Below are 18,893 nucleotides of genomic sequence, written 5' to 3'. Positions count from 1 at the left end.
TTTTCAAAGCCACAGCATTTCACATTAATCTGCACAAGATACTGTCACGATCAAAGAGAAGCTTCAGCAACCAAAAGACAACTCACATCCACATCCACATTTTAACACTCACTGGTTGTATTCTTTTTCTAAGAGGGTGCATAAAAACAAAAAACAAAACAATAACCCGCTACACTGACAATAACAAATGAATGGCTTAAGCATTAACCTATTGAGAAAGTTGACTATTCAGTTAAGACTTGGTAGTATAGTGGTCTCAGCTTTTGCAACAGCACTAGTTCCATCAGGTTCACCTTGGAATTCAGATTGCGCAGTGGGCTAGTCATCATTGACCACATAAGTCTTAAACACCGAATGTAAATCATATAACAAACCATACGACTATCAAAAAATATATTATTACACCTCCAGCAACAAATAGTCCTATTCTGGCTAACAAACCCAAAAAAACAAAACAAAACAAAAACAAAACCGATCTAAAAGATTCAAACAACTCGATAGTTTCTGTGTGGTACGAGCTCTGTTTCTATTATGCCAATTAAGTTGTTTATTAAATCGTATAATTTAAAAACATGAAGTGTAGTAACACAATCACATCTTAATATTTATTTCTGAGCAAATCTAGCAACACACCGAGAGAATCGAGTCGTTAAAACTAAAACTATTTAAGATGAAAACATTTATGTCTACACACATTTCAGTTTGAAACAAACAGACAACCCCGTCACCAATTGTTTTCTAATCATTCAGATCTTCTATTCAGAGATCCTGGTCATATAAGGAAAATGACTGGATCATAAGGGTAAAATACAATTTATGCCCACCATCATAGAGGGCAATTTCAGCTTTATTCTTTATTTCTTCATCGAAAAAGCGCTGGATAGAGCACCATTCTCTCAGATGAGGTATATCAGAGATGCAAATTAACGTCAGCACTTTCGTTTGTTAATCGAATCCAGACATTATATAATAAAAACCAGAAACGCAATATAAGAACAATGCTATATTTTTTCAGTTTATTACGTTCTACAACTTCCATAAAATAAGATATGTACAAAAATGGGTCTATTTAACTCTATTTTTTTTGTTTTTTTACTGCGCTAAAGATTTAATACCAATACATTTCTGCTTTTGTAATAGTTAAAAATCGTCACCACATAAACCCTGCATTATATTCTCTATACGTTGTGATAGAATTTAAATTACATAAATAACAAGTGGGCGTTGATGTTTGTGTTGAATGTTATTCTTCCAATATAGTACTAACTTTTTTCAACTTTAGCTCCTAATTGGCTTGAGGAATAAGTGGGCGAGGTTTTATAAAAAGTACTTGGCAACCCTGCCCATAGATGTAGGTAAAAGGTCGCGCCGAAGAGTTTTAAAGCGCTGAATATATACAAAAGCAGACGGTGTGACCTCCAGAGACTATCTAGCAGCAGGAGACCAACACAATGTCGCTTATTAGAGGTAAATATTTAAGAAAGTTGCTTATAATATCCATGCTTACATATGACAAACCGTTTAGTTTTGATAGCTGGAATTCTATGTAGAACTGGCTTCCATAAAGATGGTTTTAAAACATGTTTTTCTAAATGTTAACGTTATCAGCACAGGGAGAAAATAGAAGATTTGACATTGCACAGTTGTATGCAGCGTTTGAAACGTGGGTGGGTTGGATGATTTTACCACATCAGCTACGGATTATGTATCGTTTTTAAATGCCATCTACAGTATGTTATTATTACGGGTTTTTATTTATGCAAGGCGACATACAGTCTAGGGTGTGTGAACTATGCATCAGCTGCAGAGTCATTTACCACAAGGTCTCACCTGAGACGGAGCACAAGGAGATTAAGTGACTTGCTTAAGCCAAGGTCACACAGTGAGGGATTTGAACCTGGGATCGCCTAGTTACAATAACCACTAGACCACACAGCCTCCTCGTCCTCCTTGTTTGTGTTTTAATGTTATACAACGAAAACATAACTTGTTTTACTGTCAATTGCTTTATATTTATCTTTGTATTCCAGATACTGCGGTTTATTAGTCCAGTAAACTTTGAATAATCTTGGACTCTGACAGCGATAAAAAGCCTTTTTCAATCCAACTTTTAAAGTCGGTAAAACGTATGCGAATAAGAAAATATATGCGACAAACGCTATGGATAACGGTTTAAGTTGACTTTTAAAAAGTTTCAGCTCGCAGCGACATTTTTTTCGATACTTGCATGGAAAACTGTAACGAGAGTATTTCTCGTCCCGGTGCCCTTCTTCGTCATTCCAGTGACGTCAAATTGTTTAGCGCGTCTGCTTTGATTGAAAGAACATGTCCAAATGGTGCGCCTGACATGGTTAGGGCAGGGGGGAATTTTGAAGTTGAATAACCTTATTTCAGATGTAGTTGAATTAAAAATAAGTAAATATCAGGTTTCTATGGTTGAACAGGTGAGGTTGAAGTTAAAAAAGAAACATTAAGTATTTAGGATGTGTAGAGAAGTTCAAAACGATACAAAGACAACCACACCACGAAGAGCATGGAAAATGACAGACACAGGGAATGTGACAACTACACAAAGATACATGTAAAATATAAAACTTGAAGAGAAAAATAAACAAATATAAAACCACAAAAACACCAAGTGAAAAAAAAAAAAAAAAAAAAAAAAAGATGTGCAAAAATGTGTAAACAAGTATCAAATTCCCAAATAAAATCAAACGACAGGATTAATTCCGGCACGTTACAGTCCATGTAAGCCGTAGTGGGCTTGCACTTTGTCCAAGTTGCACTGCAAAAGGCACATTCAAGTTAATAACGCTAACCGAAACGCAAGGTTTTTAAAATAATACAAAGAAACAAATAATTGTTCCTGAAATAGGTGGATCTAAATGGAGGGGAAAGTCAGTAATAAATAAACAAATAGATACTGTAAATAAAGAGAAGATAACTGGTAATCATACATAAATACAGTAACTAAACAACAATACACAGTAATAAACAGCAAAAGCAGTAGTAACCTTCCAAACAAGTGGTGTGCTTCCCTTCGGGGAGCCATTTGCGTGACTCGCTTTCAAGTACGCTGCTCCGAAAACTTTTTTTTTTTAAATATATTGCGTCAGCGCAATGATAACCATGTTGTGCCATAATAATAATAATATTTATAGCGCCTCTTATAGTGGACCACTATCATAAAGCTCTTTACAAGATACGAGACTAGGGTGTGTGAATTATGTATTCGCTGCAGAGTCACTTACAACAACGTCTCACCCGAAAGAGGGAGCACAAGGAGGTTAAGTGACTTGCTTGGGGTGACACAATGAGTCAGTGGCTGAGCTGGGATTTGAACCCGGGGAGCTCCTGTTTATAAACACGTTTCTTTAACCACTGGACCAGACAAAGTTCTATGACTCGCTGACCTTTTTGCAGTGAAGTTACCGAGTAACTTAGTCGATAAATGGATGTAAAGTGTTGAAACACATTTTCATTAAAAATACGTTATTTTTAAGTTCATTATTTACCTTATCTTTGTGAATGGTTGGTTGTTTCCGAGTAGCCTCCTACAGCACTGCCCCTTAAAAAAAAAAAAAAAAAAAAAAAAAAAAAAAAAAAAAGTTGAAAGGTCACAGCACACAGGCACCTACCTCAACAGTGCAAGAAACAGGGATCAGAAAGATTCGAAAAAAGACTAGGAAACAGGTAAAACTAAACGTTTAACAGGTAATCAACTCGTTTATATACAGTTTGCAATATATATATATATATATATAAACGTCATATTAATAGATATTATTGCAGTCAGGATTCCATAGAAGTTTAGCAATGTTTAGGTTTGGAGAAAGTGAATATTTTCAATAGACTACTTGGGTACACTGCATTGTATGAAAAAAAACAACCTTTCAAGAAATAAAATGTAAGTGTGTGCAACCCCACTTTTTTGTTTAAAAAGTACATTAGTAAGTGCAGTGTGTTAATGAAGCTCACAACCTGGAGTTTACAGAAAAATATAATCTGTGTTCATAATTTCAGCAGCCGTTTAGCAGGTTATGTGTAATTATACAACCAAGTCATTGTTGTGCATGTGTGTCAGATGGGAAGGCACTTCACTTTCAAAAGTGAAGCCGTAGTAAAGAGAGATGCTTTACACCAGGGGTCTCTAACCCTGGTCCTGGAGAGCCCCTATCCAGCAGTTTTTATTGGTGTCTTTACATCATCAATGACTAACGATCTCAAACACCTGTTAATGTTGACTAATTAAGCCAATAACTTGTTAATTTAAGTAATTTAGAGATTGGTTGAAACTAAAACCAGCAGCCACAGTAGCTCTCCAGGACCAGGGTTGGAGACCCCTGCTTTACACGCTCGAAACGGCTAACCAAATGTATGTACACTAACTATTCATAACATATTCAAATATATTTGTCATTTTGACCTTGTAAAACTAGTACACAAAAATTGAACGGACGAAATACAACACGAACCCTATTAGTAGGATTTGACTGGTAATTCCAACCGTAATTCATAAAATTCGCGGGTACAGTGACCTACGGAGGGAAGTGCTTCCAGAAAATAAGAGCATGACCTGAGGTGAAACATACAAGCTATGCATACAGTTGTATGTATGTATGTATGTATGTATGTATTCATTTATTTATTTTTGTATTTCAGGTGTATTTATTGTGTCTGCCAAACGTACACCTTTTGGCGCTTATGGAGGTCTGCTGAAGGACCACAGTGCTACTGACCTTGCTGAACATGCTGCCAAGGCTGCCCTAGCTGCAGGCAATGTGGCTCCTGAGATTGTGAATAGTGTCATTGTTGGCAATGTCATGCAGGTACTTCAGCTGTTGTTCAGACAACTTTTAAAATCATTAGAAAAACATGATAAATTGTTTAAACCTGTCGCTCTGAATCCATCTTGGAAACAGACTGACAATGGCAAGCTCTTGCAGGCTGAGCCCATTTTATAAGTTACTATTTGAAAATAAAACAGACCTATCATAAGGCAATGTTAGACATACAAATTGAATCATGTGACATTTCACAAGATTACTGAAAGGGGCAGGATGGGCATCTATATCACAGACTGCAACTGTAATCATTTAATCAAAAAAATACTGTTACAAGAATACTGTGTTACTGCCTGCACATAACAGTGATGACAACAGGGATGAGAGTAAACCTCACACTACATACCAATTTGAGTTGCTTCCCGTTTTAATGTTATATTCAGCTTTTAATAAGACAAGCTGCGGGATTCACAATTTCAACTGATTTTTAAGGGTTATAGCTAACGAAATAATTTAGTTTTCATAGCTAAAAATCATATCTAACTGCAAAGTATAACTCATTAGTGCAAGCAGCTGGTTGCAGAATTAAATTGTCTTTACCCCTTCAACACCTTCCTTCCTGTCATAATATTTCCTATGGATATTATTAAAAAATATATATCATTAGGCAGTTTTCTGCCTGTCCAGTGCCTTCAGAAATTCTAACTTTATCTTGACATGAAAGACAATTGCTGCTTCCCTTGCTAAACCCCATGCTGTTTTGGCAGATAACTTAGAAATTTGAGGTGGATTTCTAAAGTTGGCTGTTGTCCCCGGTGGGGATAGATTAGAATATCTACCACAGTTCATGCTGAAGTCTAATCCAGACAGACGAAAACCGCCTATAACCTAGAATCTAAAAGTTTGTTTTCTGGTTCTTGTGAATTATGTAAAGCCATCTGTTTGGATGTATTTCTCTGCTGCAGAGCTCCTCGGATGCAGCCTACATTTCCAGACATGTCGGCTTGCGTGCTGGAGTCCCGATTCCAGTCCCAGCTCTCACAGTAAATCGTCTCTGTGGTTCTGGCTTCCAGTCCATCATCAGTGGAGCACAGGTAACTAAACTGGAATCAATCGTTGTTTAGAAGTGTTAAATCCTGGGATCACTACTAGAGCTATGGATGCTTTTATATAAAGCATTGGGGCTCAGAATCTCTAACTGGGATATGGTGATACCTGTCTGTCTTTGTGTATGTATGTCAGTTAGATTTTAACAAGTACATTCTGTGGATTTTGGTCATGTTCTGCTTTTACATGTTACTGTATTTACTGATGTGGCAGGAGATGCATGCTACAAATATACTTGATCAAAGTCTCTTATTTTGACTAATTTTGTAGTGTTTGTTTGTGAAATTTGTTCTTGAAAAAAAAAAAAAAAAAAAAAACTACCAACAGTTCAATGAATATCAAACTTCATTTTAACTCATAGCACTAAATAGCTTTGTGTAAGTTTATTGGAGTAGCCTGCAGTTTTTCCTACAAGACTTCAGTGTTGAAGGAGTGCAGTGTTCAAAAACTTTTAAATAAATGAGTTAGAAACTGTGGGTTTCATCAAAAAAGCATGTAGAACAATTTGGTGAGGTATGAAAAGTTTTAACATTTGATAGGGTTACCCATTGTTTAGTCACGGTCTTTATTAGAATCGCTCAAATTAAAGGTGACCTAACAAAATGCATCAATCAATCAATCAGCCTTTATTTTATATAGCGCCTTTCATAGTGGACCACCATCACAAAGCACTTTACTAGATATAGTATAAAAAAGCATAATACATTAAGTACAGTGAAAAATGCATAATACATTACATACAGTGAAAAACAATGCTTAATACATTAAATACAAGGCTAGGATGATAACATTGTGGCATGATATAAGATATCGGAATTAAAGAGCATGGAAAACAAAAAAGAACAAGTGGGTCTTAAGAGTTGATTTAAGCAAGCGACGGTGGGAGCATCATGCATCAAAGCTGAGAGAGAGTTCCACAGAGTCGGAGCTATGAAGCTAACGAATGTACTCCAAGTGTGGTGCACTTTTGCTTGGGGATAACAAGCAGTCAGAGTTGGAGGACCTCAGCTTGAGGGCAGGGACATAGCGAGTCAGCAGATTGAGGAGGCACTCGGGACCTGTGTGATGAAGGGCATTGTAGGTGAGCAGGAGAGTTTTGAAAGTAATCCTGAACTTTACAGGTAGCCAGCACAGCTGCGCAAGACTGGGGGTGATGTGTTCACCTCTGTTGCACCCCTGCCAGGTCTTAGCCAGCATTTGTAAACTAGTAGTATATTTTTACTTGGTGAGAAAGTGTATAAATATTCTGATATCTTAAACACCAAAAAAATCTCATGTCTCATGTGTTTTTGTTTTCTTTTTGGCATAGGAAATATGTCTGAAGGAGTCTGAGGTTGTGCTCTGTGGTGGGTCAGAGAGTATGAGCCAGGCCCCCTATGCAGTTCGCAACATCCGCTTCGGAACCAAGTTAGGAGTTGATCTCAAGGTGCAGAAATTATTTGCAATGCAAACCAATAAATAATTTGTTGTTTACGTTGGTTACCTTTTTGCTCATTTTCCTCTTGTCAGATATGTATGTCGTTTTAGATTACAAGTTTTTTGTAATTGTGTTTCTTTAAAGTTGGAAGACACTCTATGGGCAGGCCTGACGGATCTGCATATTAAAATCCCAATGGGAATAACTGCTGAGAACCTGGCTGTCCAATACGAGATCAGCAGGGAAGACTGCGACAAATACGCACACAAAACACAGCAGAGGTGGAAAGCCGGTGAGTGTGGAAAGCACAATGAATTCTTAAAAATAATATGTCAGCCTTCAGGCAGTTTCACTCTAAATAACTTATTCAGGAACAAAGTAAATCAGGAACAAAACACATGTAATGCATACACAAGGCTTCAGAGGTGGTATGTCTGAGCTGGTGTAGGTGTAGATTTTCTGAGCCATGGCATCAGTGTAGATGTTTCTCTTCTGAGCTGTCATGGCACAGCGATGGTATGTCTCGGCTCTCATGGCATCAGAGATGTTTGTTTTCTGAGCAAAGAGCTTTATCACCTGGTTTTATCAGACACAGCTGCACTCTGATTTCTGAAAAGCTAGTTACTCCCTGGCATGGGTGTATTTCGGGCCACATGCCAAGTTAAAGAGCTACAAGGTAAGGGCAATATGTAGGCAAGCGTTTCAAAAGCCTTACATATGTATAGCACTAAAAAGGCTGTACATTATACATTTTCGCGGGCTTAGGCAGTGTTGCAAGCTGCAAGGTAGGCATCAGTAGATTGGTATAGATGCACCTCTTTGCACCAGGGCTGACCTCCACTGTGCGGGAAAGTCTGACTGGCTCAAGGGGGCTGTGAAACCGGTAAGAAGGAGCAGAGTGGTGCAGTTCGTTGAACGCTACAGTACTGTTCTCTTAGACGGAATTATTAAAATACATTTGCACCAGTAGAAGATTCTGGAGGTCACAGCGAAACTAAGCACTTGCTTTCTATACTGTCATTAAAGTGACAGTTGTTTTATTAGTTTTTTCCACGGCTGTACAATAAATCCTCTTTTTTTGAGGGGGTGTTACAATCGTGTGTATTTTACATCTGCCTCAATGTACGCATAGCGTACATTGAGGCAGATGTAAAATCAGCCAGGTACGTTTAAAGAAAACAAAAAAAGTATCTAAAAAAACAAAAAAAACAAATGCCCACTATAATTTAAGAGTGACATAATTGACATGTTATATATGTTTTGCCATTTCTTCATAACATTATTGTGATCTCAGGATGTATAGAAATTAGACTGCTGGGGTATTGAAACTTCACGCCATACAGACATGTTCGGGCAGCTGAGTTTGCTTTATTTGTATGGGTTTCATTCAGTTTGATGCTGATTCTGTGATTTCTTACATTATTTACTGTCAGTTTCATAGTACCGTTTTAAATTCTAAGGAAGTCTGCTGGACTTTTATGTGTCTCGTTTGTGTGTCTTTTCTGTCTTGTCCTGTGTATGTGTTGCATGTAGTGTAAGGGTGCAACCATGCCACATAGAATGGAGAAAGGAGCAGGGATAGACCTGGTTGGTCAGTCTGAGCGGAGTGGGCAGGAGCAGCCGAATGGGAGGGTATAAATACCGCTTGCATGGGAATGAGGAGAGAGAGTGGTGGGTTCGAGTGGTGAGTGAACGAATGGGATGAGACGAGACAATTAGAGTGGAAGAGGGCCTGTGTGAGAACGAAGCCTGAAAGGGGTGTATAACGAGAACCTGAGACTGTGTGTGAGGGAACGTGTGAGTCAGTGAGTAGGAAAGATGGGGGCTGTTACTGTGGCATGGCCTGGGCCCAAACATGGACAGTGTTTTAATTCAACAAATAAATTGGTTATTCATCGAACCTGGCAATGTCTCCGTCTGCTGCTTTATCATACACTATAAACAGACGCACCATTTTACTTTAAACATTACAGATACTTCTGTGTAGTAATAATAATAAAAAAACTAAAAATAGTATTCCTATTAGTTGAGCTATGAGTTAGTCTTTGCTATCTGGATGGCCAAGCTCCTTGACCCGATCTTATGGGTGATTTTTTTCTGTCGTTTTCGGCATCTTTAAACCGCTTGTTCAGTGGTAGGAACACACTGGACACTGAAGTGAACTGCAGCTACTTTCCAGCATGAATGTGACAGTGCATTGCGTTCAACCTTGACCTCTGTATACCAGAAGCAGTTTTATTGAACAAGTATATTTAAGTAAATTTAAAACAACATTGCCTGTGTTGATGGTGATAAATGATAAGTGTATTGATTTGGTTCTCAAAAAAAAGCCTTATGTTTTTTCCCTTCCCCAAGTGTAAAACAAACAATTCTCCAACAGTATTGAAAATCCGTGTTTTTCCACTTTATTCCACTGCAAATATCAAGATTCCGATGATTCCTTTTCATCCTGTAGAAAGAGTTTAAAGGAGTGCATCCTTCCGATATGTTTGATTGCTGTCGTAGCAGTATGGGTAAAAATAGACTGAATGGCTTTGCCCTGCTATATGTCCACAGAGACATGTCCCAGGAGGAAGTGTTACAGCACTTCAATAGATAAGGCAATAGGAGGATTAACAATGCAGCACAGCCTTCGAAAATAAATTTTTTTGCAGGATTTTTTATAACGGCAAATTCTTTGTTGACCACCTTCTTGGCTGATTTGATATGATGTCTGGTAAAGCTATATTGTCAGGGTCAAATCATTGTGTACGCAGAATCTTCCGCTGTCATGTCAAATTCACCCCCCTGAATCACATGACGTGTCAGTGTTTTGTTGCTATGTGCATCCCTGAGTCATGTGACATGTCAGAGTTGTGTTGTTATGTGCATCCCATCTTAGCTCCACTGTTGCTATGTGTGTACCTGCTTTAGCGCCATTGGTCGTGACACTGACAGTTTATTGATGTTTTAAAAACCGTAGAAAGTAAAACTGCAGAATAAATGAAACATTGTAATGACTTTTAAACTTGACCTACCGTGTTTTGATTGATTGTCTGAAGTCTGCCGAATGCTTTTATGCTAATATGAAAAAAATAGCACACTTGTCATTGTGTTTTCTTCCTTGCCTTATTCTCTGTAAACATACTGAATGCTTATTTAGAGCTACTATTACATTAAAAAGACCAAAATATGCCGATTTGTTCTAGGTTCCTTTTGAAGTTCTCTTTAACATATTGTGTTAGTTTATCTGAATAGGTAAACCACTAAATTCCAAAAATGTAACTTCAGGTTTCAATATTTAGGGAGTCTGGGCCAGCTCAGTTTTTTTCAGCTCTAACCAAATGTTGTATGCACACTCAGTTTATCATTATTGCAACACATAAACAAATTAATTAATTTAACATTTATTTATAAAGGCAAGAAGCTTCAGGACTACATGAAACAGTATGGGAAAGCAGGGCCAGGAATTGGTGATTTCTTAATGCCATCAATGTCAACTGTCAGTACCACATCAATTGTATCTTCCATGCCGACTACAAGTTCAACTGTTACATCTCAACTTGCAACTAAACAGTCAACCTCATCACCAAGCACCATGCGGTCTTTTGTCAGTTTAAATCCAGCTTTGGCTGTAGAAATTTGCTTGACAGCCAAAGTAATCACTAGTCATGTGAAGGGATCAGCAGGATTTTTCAATTTATGTTTAATTAGTGCAATAGCTAAAAGGCTCACTTGTGGGGAAAGAAAAACCGCATACATGCAACATTTGGGATAGCACCCCACTTACACTCGGCTAAAAAACAAAGCCAAGCAACAGTCAGGATATGAGAGTATGAACAGTGAGATGCAAAGTAATCAGCTAGATGTCCACATTGGATTCCGGAATGAGAATTGTGTGCAGTCGTCAGATTCTTGAATGAGAATTGTGGCCAGTCATCAGATTCACTTTTTTTTTTTTTTAATAAAAACATGAAGCAGCCAAGGATGGCGCTAGTGGGGAGGGACTAGTTAAATTGGAACTGTCCTGGAGATCGTTGACAGACTTGATATGCATTTGAGGTGTCTGTCACTGGAACTGGGTATTTGGAGTCTGGTTCCCACGCCATGTGGATAGTCTAGTTAAGGCTGTAGCTTTTTTCCTAGGTGTGAATGTGTCAATTATAGTTATCACATTTTTTTTTAACAGAAATTTAAAGTGTTTGATCTTGGTTTTATGTTGTTTTTTTTTTAATATATAAATTTAGTTGTCGCCAATTATAATTATTAGGCTCAACTCACTGCTACCACCCCTGCGCTGACTCAGGAGGGGTGAAGACTAACGCAAGCTGTCCTCCAAAGCGTGTGGTGTCAGCCGCCCGCATCTTTACACTGTAGACTCATCATGCAGCCACCCAGAGCTATGGCACCGGAGGACAATGCAGCTTACAGGCAAGCCCGCAGGCCCCTGGCCAGACCACAGGGGTCGCTGGTGTGTGGTGAGCTGAGGACACCCTGGCCGACCTAGCACTCCCTCCCTCCAGGTGGCGCTGGGCTAATTGTGAGCCACCACCCCCTCAGAACTCCTGGTCATGGTTGGCAGTGACATAGCCTGGATTTTAACTTGCGATCTCCAGGCTATAGGTCACGTCCTCACAGAGCAACTTTACTGGATATTTTTTAATTGTCAGTTTTATTAAAAACAACGGTACTCCCTGGAACCGGATCCTTGATATTTGTATCTGGATCATCAGTTCCAAAGCAGGAACCAGGTACCATACAGAGCCTGGAAACCCTGGAAAAATCAAGAGATTAGGTATGGCTCATCTTGTTAGCATGAGCTCCCTCGCTGCCTTTATGAAAAGTCATTTTTTTCAGTTGTGTGAACCCCTGTTAATAAGGATATTGTAACAGGGAAATGATGTCTTGTGAAGTGTAGGTTTCAGCTTGTACCTTGTAGAAACTGCACATAAACTGATTACAATGGAAGAGGAAATGTGTAGACCAAATGTATTTATTTATTATTTTTTATAGCTCATGACGCTGGTCACTTCAATGCAGAGATTGCTGCTGTGGAGGTGAAAACGAACAAAGGGAAACAGCCCATGACCCAAGATGAGCACCCCAGACCCCAAACCACACTTGAGCAGTTGGCCAAACTGCAGCCAGTCTTCAAGAAGGGTGGAACTGTCACTGCGGCAAATGCTTCAGTAGGTTTTATACAGCCCCTCCTCCCACACACTGTTGCAGAGGCAGCTGACAACAAAAGGGGGGCGATCTAATCTATGATTTAAATAGGGGGACTGATTAGAGGTTGTTAGTATAGTGTGTTCTTTTTAGTAAATGTTCCACTTATGTGGGTCATTCTCAGTGATTATTCAGACCGATGAGTGGTGTCCATGTTGCATCTGAAACCCCATTTACTGTAAATAATATAATTATTACATTAATATGATTTATTTCACAATTTGGTGAAATTGTACAAAAAATGCAGTTTGGTTGATCAGTCTTGTCCCTGGTGTTCTAGAGTTTGCTAGCTCATTGTAAGTGCAAGATGTATAACCCTAGTTGCCCTTGCTAAGTCTTTCCTCTTACTCGCCTTACGTGTTGAGTCCATGAAATATTTAAATAAATTAATGTACTGTGGTACTCTCTGTTCTATAGGATTAAATACCAGCCCACCAATTAATAGAAAACTGGTCTTTGTTGAACTGGTCACAATAAAGAGTTTACTGTATGTAATTTTTGAGGTTTGTGTATGACTGTAGGAGAATACATGTGTGGTGTACCTGTGTAGTACTATTCCCTGCAGTTCACGTTTTTAAACCATTTTTTGAAAATCTACAATATCAGTGAGTATCAATATCAATATCATTACCATAACTAGGTTTTTAAGACTCTTCCTGCATGCTCGACAGTTGCTCTAGGCGAAGCCAGGTTAAAAGAGCAAGACCTTTTGAGGCAGGACAGTGTTTCAGATAATACTGCTCACCCAGCTTGGCATGATGGTTTCTCATATAAATACCCAACTGTCTGTCCCATGCTTCTGTTGTAACTTTTAGGGTGTGTCTGATGGAGCTGCTGCTGTTGTGATTGCCAGTGAAGATGCTGTGAAACAACACAAGCTTACCCCATTGGCTAGAATTGTAGCTTACCATACGTCTGGGTGTGATCCCAGCATCATGGGAATTGGTAAGTGTTGCAAGGGATACTGGATTTTTAGATTTGATACAAATCTTCAGAAAATGTAATCATTTACATTGGGGGGGGGGGGGCATGACACAACCCCTTTTCTCTTTACTTCTCGGTTTTTAAGTTTAATTGAAATCAAGTTTTGTGTGAACTCCTGTTGGCTCAAATTTGAATGGATTTGGATTTGACTTTGGATTTTCAACCCCGCAATGATACATGTCTGCAACATACAGTATTATGATGTTGTTCTACGTGACCAGCAGATGCTGACAATAAGGAATTTAGGTGAAATACTGTATGTCAAGAATAGTTTTTTGTTTTACAAATTGTCATATTTTACAAAGCAAATAATTGACTGCAGTATAACTTAACAGATTTAAGAAATGTTTTCAATATACATTTGAGAGAGTTACAAATGCAAAGCAATCACTGCAAATAGAACTTGTCTTCAGGACACAATGATGGAGCATGCCACTGGAGGGGGTACTCGTATTGCTTGCACTTAAGTTATAGGCAGGCAGGTCTTGTACCAAACACACTAGTGTTTATAAGACCATTTAGTAAAGTGCAGTGTTTAAACTGTAAATGATAGAACACTGCATTTTTCACACCTACCAAATAGCTTTTTTAATTAATTAGTTATTTTAGCAATAAATAATTTATTTTATGGGAGAAATCTTCATAATTTCCAACTGTATACAGTTTGTTAATATTTTCTGGTACAAATCTTAAATCTGCTTTTTATTTTTTAGAGGGGACAGAAATGTTCACTGGTTATACAGGTTTTATGAAATTCTGTTTCTCTGGCCCCAAGAATATTTCACTTAGCTGACTGTGTTATTTGTTATTGCTGATCCCAAGATAGAGTGATAGTAAGTGATCATTTTTATTCATCCAGGCTTCGATCTTAATCTTCATATTGATTATGTATTAAATCTAGTTGCATGTGCAGGTACTGTAAACTAAGAGGCTGAAATAATCTTGGGTATGTGAAACTTGGTAAAACGCCAATAAATTGCTATATACTGTAATGGCTTGATTCTGTTACCCTTGAGACATAATTCAATCCAAGTGTTTTATTTCTTAACCTGGACAATATTATCTGTTGGCTTGAATTTAAAGCGCTAAAGATGTCACATTCTTGCACTGTACATTATAGGAATGTCATGTTTTTAGAAATTTCCTATTGCTGACTTGGAATCATAAATCTGACAGTCTCCCAAATTGACTACTCTGTAAGAGTCATTTTTAAAATAATTATCTTCAGTTTGTAAGGCTTTAATTTACGCTGAAGTATTACAGTATGTTAAAGCGCAGTGCAAATTGTCTTTTGTACATGGCAATAACACCACAACTTAATAATATAAACAAACTGGGGTCAACTTTAGTCTTTACATTTAGACTAATGTAAATTACACTTTTTTTCTTTTAATCTAACGATTTTGGTGTGTTGTTGTTGTGTTTTTTTTTTTTTTTTTTTTTAACATGTATAACTCAGGACCTGTACCAGCAATCAGCGGAGCTCTAAAGAAAGCTGGACTTACTCTTAAGGATATGGATTTGGTAGAGGTAAGTAGACAAGAAGAGCTCTCTTGGGGGTTCGCATCAATCATTTCTTCTAGTGAAACAGTGAGATTTTCTCATTGACATTCTTAACATTTATTTCAAAGCTTTCAATACCAGACTTGACTCTTTGAAGGTTTAAAAAACGATATCTACAGTTCTTTTATATTGGATACAACTAACTGCTGTACTTTTTTTAACTTTTACTGCACAAATGTTCATCCTTTGCTATAAAAGTTTTTATCCTGACCCATATACCCCCTACTTATCCAGGTAAACGAGGCGTTTGCACCCCAGTACCTGTCTGTAGAGAAAGCCCTGGGACTGGATCCGGAGAAGACCAATGTGAATGGAGGTGCCATTGCTTTGGGCCACCCTCTGGGAGCCTCTGGCTCAAGAATAACTGCACACCTTGTGCATGAGCTCAGGTAAACGGGCAACTATAGTCCTTGCACTGTGATCCTCAATGTATCAGTCTGAAAATGTTTACACAGTGACCAAGAGGCGAGTACCATTCATTTATTTTTCTTCCCAGGCGCCGCGATGGTAAATATGCTGTTGGATCAGCCTGTATCGGTGGCGGGCAGGGCATTGCCATTATCATTGAGAACACCCATTGAGCAAAGACATGAAAAGGGAAGGGCACCGCTATCCGCTTTTTTTTTCTTCTATTACTGTTTGTATTTAGAAAGCTGCAAATGGAAAATTGTGTATGCTAACAAGCAATTTTGACAGTATTTTGTACCGTATGGAACAGTTTGTTGTGCAGCTGTTTAGTAAGGCAGCATTCAGCCATACGTATTTAAACTTGGTTTGTACCCAAAAGTGATAGCTAAAGAGGTAAAAATGAATGTGCCTTTTTAAAATGAGTAATTAGAAGTGTTTTTAAAAATGTAATGATATGCCATACTGTCAGTAACTCGCTTATCACCGCAAAAAAAGATTGTGATGGCTGCTTTGGAGTCCAATGTCCATGCTTTTCATCGTTCACATTCTATTGTGCGAGTATTACGTGTTGGGCTGTGTTTATAACCACGCTGCCGTAATTCCCCGACGATGTACTTAAGTTGTCTGTTCGTTCACAAAATTTAACATGTTAAAAATCCCCAACAAAGCAGATGTTTCATTACTCTGAAACCAAGTAGCACTTCTACTTAACTGAAGAATAATTGAATACATTAGTTCAGTCTGTACCTTAATGGTGAATTAACTGTGACAGTGAATGTTACAGTTAGTGGGGCTGTATGAAGAATTGTTCTCAGTTAAATTGTTAATAAAATTTGAAGACAAAAAATCCCTGAGGATGGTTTCTTATTATTTCTTAGTGCCTGTACTCAGCTGTATGAAATGCAGTGTTCTAGTTACCTGCATAGAAGAGCAGCAATATGTGCAGTACTTGTAGCTGATGAATTGGTGATTTATCAACTAAAACAATATTTTATATTACGTGAATACCAAAGGGAATATCATTTTTGATTACAGTACGAGATTGGTTCAATTAATTGCACAATAACTTTTATGATCTGTTAAGTTGTGACATAATCTGAAGGATGGTTTGCGTGGTCGAAGCTAATAATCATTAAAAACATTTAATCTTGCTTTTTTAATTTTATTTTATTGCATTCTCACCTTTCTAATTACCCATCTTTCACATTTTTTAGCTTTGCTTTTTAAATGTTGAATTAAAGTATTGAATTGCTGAAGTAAAATAGTTTATTTTACATAACTGTGGTTCCCCATTCAGTTCAATATTCATATCAGAATATTGGGCAGCAGGATCCAAGGAAGAAAACCAGGCTGTTTTGTATTTTCATCTGTGTTCATATGAAATCGCCACCAATCCTTGCACACCTGTACACAGCACATGTACAGTACGCCTCCCTGCCAACGTGTTGGAAAACTGTTGACTTACTATATTTGATTTTAGGTGATGCAAAGTTGCACCAGTCCCTCCTAAAAGATTAAATCTTCCAGACAGGATTTACAACACATGCATCTGCAGACAGTTTTGTGGTCTTGGCTGCACTGCATTCAGCTTGCGGAGGAGCGCCCAGTATCACAGAGTTGGACTGAGAATAAAATCATTGTGATGATTCATGCATCAGACCACTCTTACACACACGGAGGTCTGGCAGGACATTACCATCTAGGTGCGTGCAACCGTATTACACACAGCTTCTTAGTCTGTATATGGGTGAGTCAATTCAAGGAACTACAGTATCTACTGTAGTTTAACATCCAAATGTAACTCATTGGTGTTTGTTTATAGCATTATAACATAGTTTTGACTTCCTTCTTTTATTTGTTTAACATTTTACAATTACACAGGTGCCAAGGTTCAGCTACAGTTACAATTACATTGAATTACAATTAATTACAAATTACACAACTACAATTGTAATTGACCCCAAGTGTAGATCAAAACTTTCTCCCACTTTTAAACCCTCTTGCCGGCTTGTCACTGAGCTAAATAAGTGTTCCTGATGTTTCTTACAGCAGTAGATATACAGGTAAAGAACGCAAGATGTGTATACAGTAGCACAGGAAACAGAATAAGGTGGCTTTGATCATTTTCTGTAGTAGCAGTGTTGGGTAGTTTAGTAACGATGTATGAACAGTAAGTGTTTCGGCTTTTCAGATTAAGCAAAAGTTCTTTATTCACTGTAGAGTAAACTGAGTGTACAGTAGATGACGTAATCTCTACTGTTTGTGTTGATAATACAGTACTCACTTTCGCCTATTTCCTTTCGTCACATAGCATTCTTGCATAATGTATGTGCCCTGAATTTCCTTTGGCACACTGCCCAAGTCAACAGAACAAGAAGTTATTAAATAGTTTATGTGGGAAGGTCCATTTAGATTCCATTGTAGTTTTTCATGTTGTAAAAGTGTGACCTGGGAATTTAGTGGTATTGTGGGAAAAAAAAAAATATTAGTTACTATCAGGACAGCTTTTGCCTACAAATACTTTTTTTTACATTTATTTTTTTTATGTTTGTAATACAGCAGTGTGTTTTCTTCACCACAAGATGGTGTGTTAGATCTTTTGATGAATTTGGGAATTTCAGTTACAATCTGTGTAGTTTGCTACATAGTATAGGACTAAAAATGAGGTTTTCCAAATCTGTATTATTTCCAAATAATTTCTTCTATAATTAAGCAAATGGCTGTGAAGTGTTTGCTGTTTATCTCGTTGAGCCTGTGAACTGGATTCAAGTGTAACATGAGATAATAAAGGTTATTTGCAGAACAGCAGGAATGGAGGTCATCTGTTAATCTTCAGTCCTCTTGATTGGTACTGTAAGGACATTTAAAATTTAGTATAGACAATGAAATGGATAATAAAAATGTATCTAAACAACTATATAGTGGTATTTCTTAACAACTTTATCAATGACAAGTATTCAACATGCTCAACCACATAGTAACAACATGTATGTGTACTGAGCCATACTGAACTCCTTGAAAACTTTATATATATCGATCTATATATATAGATATATATATATGTATTATATCATATTATATATATATATATATATGTGTATATATATATGTGGTAGATTTATATATATATATATATATATATATATATATATATATATATGTGTATATATATGTATATATGTATATATATATATATGTGATATATATATATATATATATTTATATATACATATATATATCATATATGTGTGTATATATATATATATATATATATATATATATATATATATATATATATATATATATATATATATATATAAAATAATGTGTGTGTGTATATATAGAGTTTACCTCAGGAGAAAGTGTTGGGCGTAGTATCTTATTGGATGTACAGCAGTGGACATTTTTATTAAGTTCTTGCAACA

General features: G+C 37.3%; 1 protein-coding gene and 1 non-coding gene across 2 annotated transcripts; one reads left to right on the top strand and one right to left on the bottom strand.

Annotated features, from left to right (window-relative positions):
• Positions 1-251: 251 nt before the first annotated feature.
• Positions 252-335, bottom strand: LOC121325904. Its single transcript, XR_005951384.1, has one exon.
• Positions 336-1,354: 1,019 nt separating this feature from the next.
• Positions 1,355-16,619, top strand: acaa2 (acetyl-CoA acyltransferase 2). Its single transcript, XM_041253874.1, has 10 exons — positions 1,355-1,467; positions 4,663-4,829; positions 5,750-5,878; positions 7,201-7,317; positions 7,453-7,600; positions 12,301-12,476; positions 13,329-13,458; positions 14,957-15,027; positions 15,295-15,449; positions 15,557-16,619. The coding sequence occupies exons 1-10, from the start codon at positions 1,452-1,454 to the stop codon at positions 15,639-15,641; spliced, it is 1,194 nt and encodes a 397-aa protein (XP_041109808.1). The 5' UTR covers positions 1,355-1,451; the 3' UTR covers positions 15,642-16,619.
• The last annotated feature ends 2,274 nt before the right edge of the window (positions 16,620-18,893 follow it).

Source organism: Polyodon spathula, chromosome 1 (assembly GCF_017654505.1).
Source record: "Polyodon spathula isolate WHYD16114869_AA chromosome 1, ASM1765450v1, whole genome shotgun sequence".
Classification (NCBI taxonomy): Eukaryota; Metazoa; Chordata; class Actinopteri; order Acipenseriformes; family Polyodontidae; genus Polyodon; species Polyodon spathula.
Note: the sequence above shows the minus strand (reverse complement) of the source record. Positions and strands in the feature narration are given on the sequence as shown.